This window comes from Chaetodon auriga, chromosome 1 (assembly GCF_051107435.1).
Source record: "Chaetodon auriga isolate fChaAug3 chromosome 1, fChaAug3.hap1, whole genome shotgun sequence".
Lineage (NCBI taxonomy): Eukaryota > Metazoa > Chordata > Actinopteri > Chaetodontiformes > Chaetodontidae > Chaetodon > Chaetodon auriga.
In genome coordinates, this window is record NC_135074.1 from 31732601 (window position 1) to 31748689 (window position 16089).

The 16089-nt window shown below is 42.3% G+C and overlaps 1 protein-coding gene across 16 annotated transcripts in view; it reads left to right on the forward strand.

Annotated features, from left to right (window-relative positions):
• The first annotated feature begins 310 nt into the window (after nucleotides 1–310).
• Nucleotides 311–16089, forward strand: part of ppfia1 (PTPRF interacting protein alpha 1) — a 37398-nt gene continuing 21619 nt past the window's right edge. For all 16 annotated transcript variants that reach the window (XM_076735186.1, XM_076735215.1, XM_076735175.1 and 13 more), the window contains exons 1-5: nucleotides 311–1383; nucleotides 3428–3697; nucleotides 13513–13614; nucleotides 14451–14615; nucleotides 14716–14790. In XM_076735186.1, the coding sequence (XP_076591301.1) occupies nucleotides 3428–3697; nucleotides 13513–13614; nucleotides 14451–14615; nucleotides 14716–14790 (612 nt within the window). In that variant the 5' untranslated portion in view covers nucleotides 311–1383. The remainder of the gene's footprint in view (nucleotides 1384–3427; nucleotides 3698–13512; nucleotides 13615–14450; nucleotides 14616–14715; nucleotides 14791–16089) is intronic.

Below are 16089 nucleotides of genomic sequence, written 5' to 3' on the forward strand. Positions count from 1 at the left end.
GTTAGACACGTTTTGTGGGTGGATGTCTTGAATGCAGCATACAATGCATTGCTACATTCTTACATGTTGTAATTACTGATATATAATAGATTACATTATACACCCACATAACTGATCGCCTGTTTTGAGACAGCGGATGTGAAACAAATACATAATCAATAAAACTTCTGCTGGTAATTGCAGCTGTGTGGATTTACCTGCGTGAAGCCTCAGATTCCTACCGGACCTGAAAGCGCTGCTGATGTTCCCTTTCCTCCTGTTGCCAGCCCGTGGAGCGCTCTCTTCCCGTCGACTACCAGGCTAATGAGAAGTGCTAGCGGCTCAGAGCTCATCATTGGCTGTCCCGACTGCCGAGGCTGGCAGGCAGAGGCGACAGGGAAGGATCGGAGCGACGGACCTTTTGTTGGAAATACCGAGAGAACACCATAAACTCGGACGGAAACCAAGGGAATATAAGTTTGTGTTTGTGGTTTGGATTTTCCAAACGGACCAAAACCTCGCTAACGTTCAATGTTAGCTGGAAGTTTTCGAGTCGAGCAGTGATGTGGTGACGCGACTCCACCGAATCGACGGGAAGCTAACGTTAGCTGATGCGCTAACGTTACTTGATAGATTAATCAGTTCAGCAGAGCTTTGGAGACCTATTTCAGATTTTTAAAACTTTTTAAAGTATTTTCGATAATAAAAGGCAAACAGTTATGAGATATTTTATGACATTGTCTACTTTTATACGAAATAGAGCTTATCCTTAGAACACTGCCTGGCGTTATCTTAGCTAAGTATATGAAACTAGCAAGTGTTAGCTACCTAGCTGGCTAGTAGCTAACGTTGGCTAGCGGTCGACTTTAAACTGATTTCAAGCCAAAGAACTCTGCTTCAAATTAGCTAATGCTAGCCAGGCTACAACTGTTTCCACGTCACCTAACTGTACCATCGCTTATGTACCCGTTATGTAATGTTATATTCGAGATGTTGAACTTTATTTTCGAGGATGGTCATTTGTTTTGATAAGCGAAGATAGACACTTTACTTCCAAATCCAGATATGCAATCATCGAATCACCAGCTTACTTAATGCTAGCTTGCTAACGTTAAGTTAGCCGGCCAAACTTGGAATACTGCCCCCTGCTCACTTTATGTGGGTTTCGCTTTGAGGCCTTTAGGATATTATCCCTTTTTTTCACCGAGAAGACTTTTCACAGCCTTAATGCATCCCAGCGTCTGAATGGAATTTCTATCCTCTGAATGACTGTGGATATTTGTGAAGCTTGACACGGTTATAGCAGAAATTGGAGTAACTCACCTGGCCTTTGTTGACGTTTACTTGGCATCATAAATTAACGTGGATTTACAACGGTATCTGGAATAACGTTGTTCTTCAAAGGTGAGATACAGACACACGTGAACACAACATGAGGCGTAAGTTATAGTTTCGTGTTGGAAGTGATCAACCATATTTTCAGATGTGTTATGTGTGACACTGATTGAACTATACTTGAGTTTTTGTCTTAGGCTCAATGTACTTTGTTCCACACCACAGTTTTATAATGTCACAAGGTCAAGTATGTCTAAAGTTAAAGCCTGAGTAGCTTCATACTTGTAAATGCGCTTATAATTGCACAAAACAAGTGACAATTTAACTGAGTCACTAGTGCTGGTGCCCTCAGTCTTCTGGCATGTCAAATTTTTGCTTTCCCTGGATCATTGCTGTTTCATGTGAAATAATCCAACGTTGCTCCTGTGTAATAAGTGGTTGAAGAGGTTTAAGTGTAAGCCTGTTTAAGACTGCCCCATGTCCTGCCTCCAGATTGTGGTTTGTCATCTTTACTTTTTGACGTATGGGATGCCTGTGCTAAGTTACTCTGGAGCCACCATCTGTCACTCCCTCTCATGGATGCTGAGTGACCCTCCCCCTCATGAACATTGTTGAGCCTGAGTGGCTTGACCTCAATATGAAGCGTTGGTTTTGTATTTTGCTTCTGGTAAATTAGGTTAAGTTTGGCTCCTTCTGCCAGAAACAGTGTTTATCATGTGAAACAGTTTGTAATAGGAGTTAATTAAGGATTTTCTTTTGTGTGGCTAATTCGCATATAACAGGTATGATCCAGCGTTTTAACTCAGTTGCTGGAAGGATACAGTTGAATGCTGGTGCACTGACCCGAGCGCAGTGGTTTCTGAAAGCAAATGGCTTTTGGCATCTCAGGCGATGCAAAGAATAAGACGAAGGGGCGACTCTGACTGCCACTAAGTTCCTACTGGACTCGTTCCAATTTGTAAATTGTTGTTCCTTGTAGGTATGTTAAATCCAGCTCACATGATTCTTGGATTTTTGTCTCGCAGCCTGTCTACAGGACCTAAGCTCCTTGGTGTGGAGAGTGGTTCTAATTCCCCAGACCTTCCTGCCCAGCTGCTGTTAGATGCAGTGTTTACTCAAACAGCTCCAGACAACACTGCTTTTTTGTTGCCTGTGATTGATTTAACAGTCTCTGTTCTTTTCTGAACTACATCAGGGTCGGTTTACTCGACTGTTTACAGTGGGAGAGTTTATTTCACCACTAGTTAACCATTGGTAACAATCAGTAAGCAGGTTTAACTGATTTTCCCTTTTGCTCAGTCAGTAAGTAGTAGTAGTCTGGCTGTAATGGCCAGTGCTTTGGTGTCTGCAAAGTGCACTGATTAAATCACTTTGGAGGTGTACTTTTAAACCGGCGAACTGTCTTCTGTGTCATTTCAAGTCTGTTGAAAGAGGCTCTGCTTCATAACATTAAATACATGATGAAATTCAAGACGGATTTAAAGCCACTTCAATTGACATTGAACCACCTCTGTTTAGTACTTACAGTTATTTGTAATTTTTGAGGCATGAATGAGTAATGTTCTCATGCAGGTTTGTCCACAATTATTTGGTTATAGTAATAACTTTTTCACCATTGTTAAGCACATGTTCTGGTGTTCGTTGGCGTAGCTTTTGGGGAGGAGAATGAATAAAAACAAATGTCCAATTTCTGGCTGTTGCAGACATTAGTGGAATCCCACATTACACAAACTGAACTCTCATTGCATAAAATGCAGGTGTTTCAGTTATCTTAATAACAACTGCATTCCATTTAGATTAGCCAGTTCTAGGGCAATGCTATTGTGCACGCTAGTTTGCTTGAGTAACTCACTGGGACACTTATGGAACTGAGCCATCGTTAATGTCATTAATTCCACCCCTGCTTTTCCTGCTATAATAAGTAAAAATGTCTGCATTGAGAAAGGTCTGTGCAGTTCAGATGTCTAATTAGTGAAATGTCGTAGTTCACTATGTCTGCGACAACTTTTCCCAGTCTTGTCTTGCCCTCGTAGTTCTTGTTCCCCTCTAACTCCAAACTGTCTCTTCTCCTGCTGTCTGCTTCGGCCCTGCTCTGTTCCAACCATTGTTGCAGATGATGTGCGAGGTGATGCCCACCATCAGTGAGGCCGAAGGGCCCGGCGGGGGAGGCGGCAATGGTCGTCGAGGCTCTGGCTCCCCGCTGCAGTCGGACTCAGAGGGTCACTTTGAGTCGCTGATGGTGTCCATGCTGGAGGAGAGGGATCGTCTTCTTGACACCCTGAGAGAGACTCAGGAGAATCTGGGCTTGACCCAGGGCAAACTGCACGAAGTTAGCCATGAAAGGGACTCACTGCAGAGACAACTTAACACTGCTTTGCCACAGGTAAGTGAGAGAGACCATGTCAGTTTTCAGAGAGACCCCTGCAGTAGAGTTGGATGATAATATGATGATGTATACTGTGAGATGATAACCATCCTACCACGCTGCCCTATAAAGCTAATATCTGTCAAGTCTCAGCTTGTAAAGGTCAAGACTCGCATTTGAGTGTCATGAACATCTGTAATGTAAAAAAAAAAAAGGTTCACACTAATGAAAAAAGTGTGCGTTGTAATCTTATTTGAATAGAAAAATAGCAGCTCCCTGCAGACAGCCCTCCCTGCGTGGCTCCTTGCTGCTCTGTCAGCCAAAGTGTAAATCTCACTTTTAGATGACAGCTCTTACAGATCTTTGGCTCCCACAGGAGAGAAAGTGATACCAGAGTCTAGTATGCTTTGGGGACTTGTATGGACGACTGATTGCAAGGTGCAGTGGGGTGTGCACAAAGGCAAATTAGACTCACCCTGGAATGCTATAAGCCATTTTACTGTGTTCATTTTTCATGAGTAGTCTAGTCTAATAACATGACGACTGATCACAACCATATTCAGAGCAGACAGATTTGTGTCTAGTGGATTTTTGCCTCAAACAGTGATGATGTGCTACATGATTACAGTATTTTACGTATTTTTCAAAACACAAAAACTTTGCACTGTTGCTTTCTCATATTGTTCATGTGCACTGTGCATGTAATTAATAATCCATCATGCCATTATAGTAATTAGACTTTTACAGCCGTGCTTCTGTTTCTACTACTTGTGTAACGTAACGTGGGATGAATAGTGATCCTGTCTTTGTCCATCTGCTTGCAGGTCTTTGTTAGATTAATGACTCATGTTTCTACCTTCCAAGGTCTTATATTTAAAACAAAGGGATCAGGTTTCCTGTTTTTAATGATGCATAAGAGGCTGGTAATCAGTTAAGCGTTGTTGTAGTTTTGGATGAATATGCATCCAGTGTATAACTTCAAGGCGCTGTGTTTTCAGGATTTGTTTCACATTTTGTTAAGAGAGCACAAGGCAACCATGAGGCGTAGAGAGTGTGAGCGATCGAATGATAGGTCACAATACTGACAGTAGAGAGGTCCGTGGATTATGAGGGACCACTGCACATAGAAAGCAGAGCAGATTACACAGTGCTCGAACTGATAGTATCCCAACTTTACTGGAACATTAGATGGTCAGAACTGATGTTAAACACACTTGTGGGATGTCAGGCTTTTATTTGCAGCTCTGTGTTGAACAGCCAGGAAAACTACATCCACAGTCCAAACATTCAGACATTGTGTTCGGACTCCGGTTCATTCAGCTGACACTTAATGTAGTGCAGAGTAAATATATGGAAAAGTAAAGCCTCATCAACATTAGCGTTCACATTTTGTGTTTATGGATGTTGAATTGATGACCGCATTGAAGGCGAACTACTTAAACCATGTTTATGTGCTCTGTGAAGTAATAGTCAGAAGCTACCCGACTGTGCACACACTGCACAGTCAAACTGTCATCATCATTATTTCTCAAGTGTTCATGCTTAGAATTTAATACCGTGGTTGACAGTTTATTGACCACTGGAACAGATTGATAAATGTAATCTGTCAAAATGCATAAAAAATGAAATACTTGTGAGAGCAGTCGACCTCCAGTCAGTCGAGTCATTTACTGAACCTGGAAAATCAGTTGTCCTAAGCTATAGACAAAGAATCGTGGATTTATTCAGACTAAAAGATGAAGATATTAAGACTGTAATCCTGTCGATGGAGAGCTTTCTCACAAACATCCACGTGTGTAGAGTTTTCAAAGTTGTCTTTTCTTGCATTGCTTTAAAGGAATAAAAGGGTACGAATTTCGGAAAAATCATGGAGTAGCGTAACTGAAAAGGCTTTAGTCACAGCGTAAGAAAATGCCCACAGTGGTCTGTTTTGTTATTGTTTTATTAGGATTTAAAATCTCCGTCTTGAAGCCAATGTAATATGTAAATCTAGTGCTGTCCGTATTTTAGCCTCCACTCCATGTTCATCACGACGTATGCGAGGCCTTCAGTCAGATGATGTCGGCCGGGTTCATATGTGTGTGTGCACACTGCTGCTTATGCTGCTGTGGTGTTTTCAGCTGATTATCTGGCTGTCTGCCAGGCCTCCTGGGATTTGTATCTGGAAGGCAAGAAAATCCAGCTGTTAAAAAAGTAGAAGCACTTTATATGCTGTAATCTGGTGTTAATACACTGTGTCACATTCTTTTGTTTTCAGTGTAGTTTTCTCGTAAATGACAAATCCAAAACTCCTTTTTTGCTGTTTTCGGTTGGTTCCACGAATTGATTAATAACATTATGGAACTAAGGAATTTGCTCACGTCATTAGTATTTTATTTTTTATGAATATTTAATAAGTGTGCAGAGGACAACATACTGTTTCAAAACAATCTCCTTTTTTATGCCACCTGAGTTAGCAACCCTGTATAACCTTTATTTTGTGTTGTTGTGTTAAATCCTGACTTTAATCGTCTATTATGTTTATTTTTCATTAAATAAATCTTGGCAAACCCCCATACAGAATGCAGATTTAAACATTCATTATTAATTCTTGGTTGAATTTTCGAAAAGCTCTTGCACAAAACGCTGTGTCAGTAACAGAAACAGTAGCTGTCCACCTGATAACTGCATGTAGATTGCTTTAACATTCCAGGTAACTTTGAGAGAGCTTTAGAGATGATATTGGTGCCATCTTGAACTGTTGCGTAGGAGGGAGTAGGTCTTCGGGCTGGAGTTGGGAGGTAAACAGGAGGTGCAAATTTCTCCCTTGTTCACTCCCTCCTGGTGAGAATACCCTTCGACTGGAATGCACAAACATTCCAGGGCAGCTTGCTCACGTCAACAGCTTTTCCAAACTCCAGCGGTGCCCTGTTGGATGGTGCTTATCTCTTCCTTTTTGTTTTATTTTTTTGGCGTACATGTTCTGTGTGCACGCCTAATTGGTCCGACACTCCCACAACCAGTGCCATCTGGTGGGTAGCTCTCTGACTCCAGCTTTAATGTGTGCACAGATAGATTTCTTTAGTAATCCAATTTTAGGGCCCACATGTTGTGACAAAGTCAGTTTCTGTGCTTCTGTGTCAGCCAAGGCTTGTAATAGTTTTGCTTGAAGTGGGCCTCAGTGGGTGTGTGTGTCTGTCTGCTGGTGGTGAATTTCCAGCTGTTTTCTATAACTTCTGTGAAAGCAGTAAAAGATGGAGAAGTGGTAGCAGTTATCTACATGGTGGGTGTTGCTTCCACACACTTTATCAAGTGACACTTCAGACAAGTGCTGTCTTCTCCTAACTCGTCTCTTTGTAGATGAGGAAAATGCAAGAAAATAGCCCAAAATGTCCTTTTCTCATTTGTCTGTTAAGTAGTGAAATTCAGTGTGAGTCAAACAAAGCATATGGACAAACAAGTGGGTGTCGTAGACCGTTTGTTGTGGGCGTTGTTGTTGTGTTGATGACTTTTCCACTTGGTGATGTTAATGTGTTGTTTTTTGTGTAAAACTGTGATGTCTGCTGATGCTTTTGCCTCCAGATACACGCTGTTTTATCCAGCATGTGAATTCAGTGGATAGAAAATAGACGAGGCAGAGCAGCTCCATTGACATCCCACTCCCCTCATTGATATCATTGGTTACTTGTCGATATTTGATTGGGTTATGTGTGAGATAGTAGGACATCCTGTGTCAGCGACTGCATCATTTAACTGTCTTTCTTTGCACCTGACTTTGCTTTGACATTTAGTGCTTGTTGGACACTGTCATGTCTTAGTGCTAAAGTTTAGTGCTGAAACAAACAAACAAACAACATAAACTCCTACAACATGAAGAAAAGGAATATTCTCACACCTGTTTTCCTTGTTGAACAGAAAAATGCAACCGTACACCTTCTGAATTCAAGTTTTCCTCCTTCGCTGAACTTAGACAAGCTTGATTGTCTTGTGAACTCATTGTAAAACACGCTTCATTCAAACTCGATTAAAACAAAATAAAGCTATCTTGATTAGTCTTCCAATGTTCCATCACCAACAAAAAGTTGCCCCCCAAAAATGCAGCTAGCGATGGACTAAGCCAATCACCGAGTCGCCCGACACACAGATACCACAACGCTGTGGTTCAGAAATCTACAAGACTGGAAATGAATCACTGTCCGTTATTTTCTCGCCTGTCTCCACAGTTGTGAAGTGCACAGTCGAATAATGACCAGTGACGTGCAAATCTGTTTAATTTTGAATGAAAGTCGCGATGGGAAGCGCTTCAGTCCTTCTGCTGTCAACACTGAACTTGCTTAATGAACAGAACTCAACCTTGTACAGCTGAGAAAGTTGTGTTTTCTGTCTGGCTTGAACTCTTGTGCAAGATATGAAACTTTTAGAGCCTGTAAGAAGGAAAAGAGGAAGAAAATAGAGGTAGAGAGCTCAGTATCGGTGCTGTGGTTTGGTAAACATTTGGTATCGTCGGCAGAAATGCGATTGTGTCTGTGTGACGAAAGTCAAGCTGGGCAGTTGTTTGTGATATTTCGCTCATGATTTTGAAAGCTGTACTGACCAAATTCTACACTCTGGTCAGTGGCACAATGCATGAATTGAGAGTGCACAGTGGTAAGACAGAGACAAAGGCTGGCTTGTTCCACACAGTGACATGAAAGTGACAGAGTGCAAGTGTTGCCTTTTGCTGAATGTGAGCTGAATTAGAAACTTAAAAGGGAACAGACACAAGGCCAAGGAAAGTCTGAAAGAAGGAAGATTCGTTCTGTCATGAGACCGACGGTACAGTGTTCTGCTTGGTGTCAGACTTTGGTCCCTGTTCTGTTGAAGCCTATGGGAGATGTACGCTGGAGCACAGTCAAACCCAACACATCGACACTGGATGGAGAAATGGGTGCTCACTCCAGAGATTACTGCAGTTTCATTGCATCCTGTCACGTTCTTCATGATGTTGTCTGTATGAAACCAGGTTTCATGTAGCAGCTGATACATGTGCTGATCTTATTTTCTCCAGTTTAATCACCATCACAGTGGAGCTTCACTCACACTGATTATTTTGGATTTTACCAAACAAAATGCTGAAGTTATATTTTCAGTGTGTTAAGATTTCTGAGGCCACACTGTGTACTTGGCAAACATGTTTCCCTAATTAGTAATGAGCTTCGCACTTTTCTGTTATCGACGTGTCCCCTGAAGTTGAGATTAACACCTATCTGGTTCTTCGTTATGATGGGAAGTTGCTTTTTCTGCTCGCCCATCTAAGAAGACTCTGTCAGGAGTCAGGACCGGGCAGGTGACAGGTGTAACTGAAAAAACCTTAACCTTTTCAGTGTCCATATCCCCATCCAGTGCCATCAGCCATGCACACTTAATGTATTTTACAGTCAAAGAGAGCAGCTGTTTGTGGTCTGAAACTACTAAGATGAGGGTTTTTAAAAGTGTTTTTTAGTGAGGCTGTTGCCCATTAACTTATATTGATAGGATTTAGTCAAATATGTGTAGTTTCATGCACACAGTATGACGTAGACTTTTTTAGGGGTGGGCATTGAGAACACACAAACGGTTCACATGTTGTCCGAGCCAGGAGTTTAAGAGTTTGCAGTTCACAGAAAATGCTTCAGAAAGTCAGAATCGAGGCTCATGGGAATCTATAAATGTTACCGAACTGAAGTACCTCCATCTCCTGTCTGGAGGTATGGTGTTGTCACTGTTTCTGTGGCCTGTCATTATGTAATCTGTCTTTGCAACCGTGACGAGCTGTGCTACAGAACGGCTAGCTTATGATGGCCGTCTTTTGTGAGACTGAATAGTAATTAAGCAAACTACTGAAGTAGTGAATGAGACGTTGCTTCTACAAACTATGCTTCATGGTGGATTAGAAGGAACTCAGATGACCTCTAATGTTCTTTCCCTGCAGTCTCTTTTTGGTGGTATTAGCATTATGAAGAGGAGAAGAACATATGGTATATGAACAATAAATTCAGGATATTCATGTATGCACAGCCTGGCTATGGAGCCCACAGGACAACATGTGTCGGGCTGCACGTGAAGTAAGTCATTCCTGTTCAAAATTTAAGCAAGACATGGAAAGAACGGGACACGGGGATGTGGGGAAAATGTGGTGAAAGCTAACATTCAGTCAGCTCCTTTAGATTGACTTTTTCTCTCTGTCTGTGTGTGTTTGGGCAGCAAGCTAAGCAGCTCTGAATAGGAGCCATTGTGGTGTCTAATTAGTTTTTGACAGCGAGTCCTCCTCTAGGAGAACAGATGCCCTCTGCACAGTGTCAGATTTCAGTACACGCTATAAGCTTTTAAGAACGGCTGAAGTCATTATGTAGGACGAAGGCCTACTGGTTCCTATCGCAGCTCCAAGTACAGCAAGTCTGACGGTGCAAGTACAAACATCAGATTATCTGCACCAGGCAGAAAGACGACCTACGATATGTGAGGATCTGTTAAAGAGGAAGGAAATCAGAAGTTTTCAAGAATTAAAGGATCAGTGTGGTTTAACTAATCAGCACTTTTATAGGTGCCTGCAAATGAGACACTGCTTAGATCAAACTTACATTACATTTAAACTTAAACTTACATTTAAGGTGCTTTATTTGGGAAAATTGAATGCAGGATTTACAAGCTTTGAAGACAAACATTTGTTCAGGATAATGTTAATTGCGAGTCAAAAGGCTGTCACCAAAGTTTGAGGACTGGGCTGATTTACATGATACTTATTTGATGGAGAAGTTGACTTTCTCTTGCTGCTTGAAACTGGATAAATTTAAGAGAATCTGGGAAAACTGTGTTGAGCATATTTTGCTAATTAGGTCAGACTTCATATGAAAGAAGGTGTGAATAGGAAAACCTCTTGGTTCATAGCTACAGACTTATTTTACATGGAACATACATACAGTATGTCTTTGTGCAGGTTCATCACGATACTGCACATTTCCCTCTGAATTTATTTTTCTACTTTTGAAAAAAAAAAAAATTTGGATGTAAGGACGTCTGTCTTAATAAAAAAAGAAAAAAACAGCTAATTCTCAACCCTCTTCAGCTGTGGCCGTGCTCTGATCTGCTGCCAGAGTTTGAGAGTTCATGAAGTGAAAGCTTAGTTTCAATGAGACAAAATTCAGAGTAAATTAGTGTTACGAAGTTTCCGTAATTAAATTGACGAGTCTACGGTATAGCAGTGGTCATAGTAGACAGGACAGATTTTCACAAGCCCACAAAATGACATTTAGTTTCATCAAGTATGTTTTCGTTTGGACTTTGTTTTACATTCTTGTGCTGACGACTGACATGAGGGAGAGGAGCCTCGCTGTTTCCTCATCTCCTTCCCTTTTGACGTGTTGCCAGAGCTGCGCTGAAGTCTCTCCTTCTCCTGCACTGTTTCTAACTGATCTGCCAACAGATAACAGGCAGAACGTCAGAAAATATAACACATCTCTTGCTTTCACCTTGCACGTATCATAATTCAATAGCGCGGACGCTCGTCACTGTAGTTTTGCTCCTTTATGCAGTATCTTACACTCTGTCAGTGTTACATATTTACATGTTATTGTAGAAGCATTGTTTTCATTTCCTTTCATTCTTTCAGACTGCATGACCAATAGTTGTTTTTTTTTTTACTTTATATTACACAAAAAGGTTGTTAAATATGGAGCAAACAAGATAAAAAGGGATTTAGATTTTTTTAAAATGCATTTTGTGGTGAAAATCCAGCCCATGTGCCGACATGATGTCTGAAGTATTGTTTCATTGCTGTGTGGACACATTCACTCATGTGTGCTGTTCCTGTGCTCACATTTTCCTTCGCTCATCCCAGTCAGGCAGATTTCTTAACTGTGTTCTCGCACAGAAACGAGTCTCTGTCTTAGTGTCACGGAGGTTCTGGGATGTGCTTCTCTGTGAGGCTGAGTGCAGAAAATGACAGCGCGGGCTACAGTTATCCCTGAAGAGCTTTTGTGTGCTCCTTTGTGTTTTGGCACACTGTTCCTTTAATAGGTTGGCACACATATTCGTGTACCCCCCCTTAATCCCCTCCCCTGTTCTAAGGCTTATAGAGCAGCTCAGTCCACTTCTAACCAGCATGTGGCTCATCTACACTTGCTGAGCCGTAAACCAGTTTGCCCTGCTGCAGGGAGACATAGGATCAGCCTGAGTGCACATGGCTGCATTTGCATGTATACAAGCTTATGATTCTGCTGTGTTCAATCTGCATATTTAAATTTTATTTCCAGTGTACATTTAGAGATTATGCAAAATGCAGTGCACACATGAGTACTCCAATTTGAAGCTTGATGTGTGTCTACACTCCTTTAGAAGGTGGCCTACATGACTTAGGGTGGTGTTTATTTCCAGGGTGTTGCATTGAATTCCTCTGTACATGTTATCACGTCCACCTTGTGTGATGTTTTGTCTCATATGTGAAAATGCCGGTTTCATTTTCAATATTCAGACAGTTTACACAGACACGTGCGTGTTACGCCGTGGGTGCGAGTGTTGTAATGGTCCACTAATTTTTGTTTTTCTAACCATGTACCACACACAGGAAGGTCCAGGTTTTTTCTTTTTCTGATTCCTTTGTGAAGTTATTACCAATATATAATCAATACAGTTATTTAGAACAATAAATGAACATCTGCAGCAATTTGAATTTTATAATTGATAGATTTTATTAAGTGATGTCTTTGCATCAGCATGCTCTGCTTTATGGATAGTGAACCTCTTATGTGTGCATCTGTATGGCTTTATTTTAACACACACTTGTAAACATGTGTAAGCAAAATGCCACATGCTCCCATTTGTTTTTCCTCAGTATGATTTTTTTGTGTGTGTGCGTAAACACTGAGTTAAGACACTTTAATGGACTAGAAGAGGATCATAAATGGTGGATAGACGCATAGAGAAATCTTAAGGTTGCTGTACAACTCAACCTCAGCGTCTGCTCTGGAATGTAGGAAGTAAGCCACTCTGTAATTACCCCTGGGCCTGCCTCTGACGCTCTCTCATTGGCTAGCAGAGAGTGCAGACCTCGGTCGTAGCCAATAGAAAACTCCCACTTACTCATTTAGAATCTGTGCCAGTCGCTGGAAAAGCTCAGAGGCTGGAGTGAAGGAAGAGAGAATAGTTGTGGTAGTGACTGAAAAGAACGATCAGTTCCAGCAACATACCCCCCCCCCGCAGCCCCATACACACACATCTCCCACCCTCAGAAAACGTAGGAAGAAGGCCTCACTGCTCAGGGTAGATTTTACAGGGCAAAAAATCAGGATGGCACATTCTTTAGGTCCAACCATGCATGTAATCCATAAAGGCAAGTGTGTGTGTGTGTGTGTGTGTGTGTGTGTGTGTGTGTGTGTGTGTGTGTGTCTTTACACCAGCAATGAACAGAAGAAGAACGGTCTTGGGGCAACTTTAACATGTGCTGATCTGGATCAATAAAAAGCAATGTTTATGACACTAGTTTGCTGAACTTTGCATACTTGTCTTGTCATATTGCTGAAAACGTCCCATTTGAAGCCTTAACCTGCTCTGTCTGAGGATGAGCTCAGACTGTGAGGATAGCAGCAGCCTGCAGTGTAAGGTGCAGGTTGCTGCTAGGATCAGACGAAGCTACTGACCGTTCTAAAACAGCAGAACAGCTGCGCTGTCGAGCAGCAGAGGCAGCATTAATGTAGTAGTGACTGTATGTAATGTAGTAGGACCCCCGGTCTCCACATCACCAACAGCTTTCTGTCTTTCTCAAGCACAGCGCCTCAAGAAAAAGCCGAGCTTAGTAATCAGCAGTTACATGTTACTGTGTCTGCACGTTTGTCTTCTAGGAGTTTGCTGCGTTAACAAAGGAAGTGAACCTGTGCCGGGAGCAGCTTCTGGAGAAGGAGGAGGAGATAGCAGAACTGAAAGCTGAGAGGAACAACACGCGGGTTCGTATGATGTGCTGGTACTCACACACACACAGTTGTCTCTCAGTCTTCTAGGACAAACCAGCTCTCAGAGTGCAATAAACAAGCATTTTACAGCCAGCAGGACACGACTTCCACTGTCCACCACTGATGAGGAAAGATTAGTTTCCTCCTCTTCTGGAAATCTCCATTAAATTCCTGCATGTTTCTGTTTTGGGTGTAGATGGTTGTCATAACACTGGCTGACAAATCAGTTTCTATCCTTTAATCCAAACCATTGTCACCAGTCATGGGCGTTGCTAATTGCTCAATCATCAGCATATTTCAACCACTGACAATAAATTCCATTACAGACTGTTTGTGCTGAGCAGGAGCAGGACCATTCCTCAGCCAGTGTGCTGTCAGTCAGTACTGTCTTTGACTATGACCTGCTTACTCTTCATACTCTTTGCATACAAAAGTGTCTTAATGTCCAAAACAGTGTTGGGCAGTGAAAAGCAGTCACGTCAGTAATGTGAGAGTATTACTCAAAGTTGGACTCCAAAATGTGGATTCAGGTGGAGAAAACTTGAATTACAAAATGTGATATTTTTATGTTGTGTGGCTGTCAGCCTAACTGAACACACACCCCAGGCTCAGTAAACAAACACCATATCTCCAACAATACACTAAACTAATCACAGTTTCACCAGAGCTCTGTGACGGCTCCAGAAAAACAACTGAAAAGTGATTTACTGAGTTTGATCGGTGTGATGCTCTATGATTGTGCACATTTGTTCAGCAAGTGTGGCGTCAAACGTGCATTTAGTTCCTCCTGATGGGTTTCTAACCTGTGAACACTGTCTTTGTGCATCCAGCTCCTGTTGGAGCACTTGGAGTGCCTGGTGTCTCGCCATGAGCGTAGTCTGAGGATGACAGTGGTGAAGAGACAGGCTCAGTCTCCAGCAGGAGTCTCCAGTGAAGTGGAGGTCCTCAAAGCCCTTAAGTCACTTTTCGAACACCACAAAGCCCTCGATGAGAAGGTATGTTCAAAGTGTGTGTGCGGCGCAGACTTCTGACACTTGCAAAACAGAGAAATGGTAAGTTGAACAGGTGTGTTGATATTTGTTTCACGTGTTTTAGGTGAGGGAGCGACTTCGCGTTGCCTTGGAAAGATGCAGCGCTCTGGAGGAACAGCTCACCATCTCACACAAAGAAGTAGGCAAACTTAGAATGACAATAAGTGAATTTACTGGAGAGAAATTTTCTCCAGCTCTACGCCAGCACAGCCTTTCCAGTTTAGGTGAAAGTATCTGTGAACTGGCACTTTCACCACTGGACAGCTTAAAGTGATGCATTTAAATCCTGTACCTGTATCCTGTGCTTACATCTCCTTTATTCTCAGCTCAGCTCACAGTTAGCATATGTGCACCTGGTGAGTGACACGTTTAGGCTTAAATTTAACACCAAATTGAACACTGCCAGTTCAGCTGCAGAAACAGATGGTTCCCACCGTAGTCTGTCATTGCTGCTGAAAAGCCGTTACTGGAGCAGTGTTTATGATTTATTGGGAAGCTCTGTGCAGAAGGACCCAGATTCCCTATCCTATCGAAACAGCAAGCCAAGTGTTCCAGATGCACTGATTTAAGAAGTGAGTTCAGCTTGTTGATCTTCACAGAACTCTGAAGTGAAGGTGTATCACACCGTGTTCGTAAGAAGCAGAGACCAGAACTCATTGCATGAACGATGGAGGAACGAACGACATGCTTCCCAGATTCTTCTGTTCTGACTCAAACTGCCCCGACAGTCCGATCAGTCAGCTGCTGTTATCTTATAATAGACAAAGATCTTCACACCAGGAGATGCTGACACAACATTTTAAAAGCAGACGTGATCAGCGTACCAACTTAGCATTGCTCCTAATGGCACTGAATTTCCTGTTTTACACACATTCAGCATTCACACTAAATCTCAGGGATTCACGACTCGTGTGTACACGCGTGTTCATATGCATGCACAGGGATGTAGAGTCTTCAGTCCTCGGTGTCCTGAGTGGGATTAAGATTGACAAAAGGCCCAGAGGATCTTGGGGAAGTGTCCTAGATTTCCTCTCTGCTTCATGCTACAGCACTTCATGTTACGGTCATCTTTTGTTCCTGGGAATCAGCCTGGGACCACACACACGTACACACCAACACACATGAAATCCACCACTTGCCACTCTCCGCTTTTATTAGTAGCCTCGCTTCCTAGGGCAAGGCAGCTTTTTGCTCTTTGTCCCGCTGCTGTTCGGCCATGTGGCATGGAGTATATATACTCTGCAGCTTATTCATGTGTGTTTGCAACCAGAATAGTTGTGGTTTGAACTGCAGGCTCTGGGCACTCAGAGCTGCTAGCTACGCTTCCCACGTACACACACACACACACACACACACACACACACACACACACACACACACACACACACACACACAGCTTGGTTTAGTGAAAAGGAAAAAAATTACATCACAAATTATA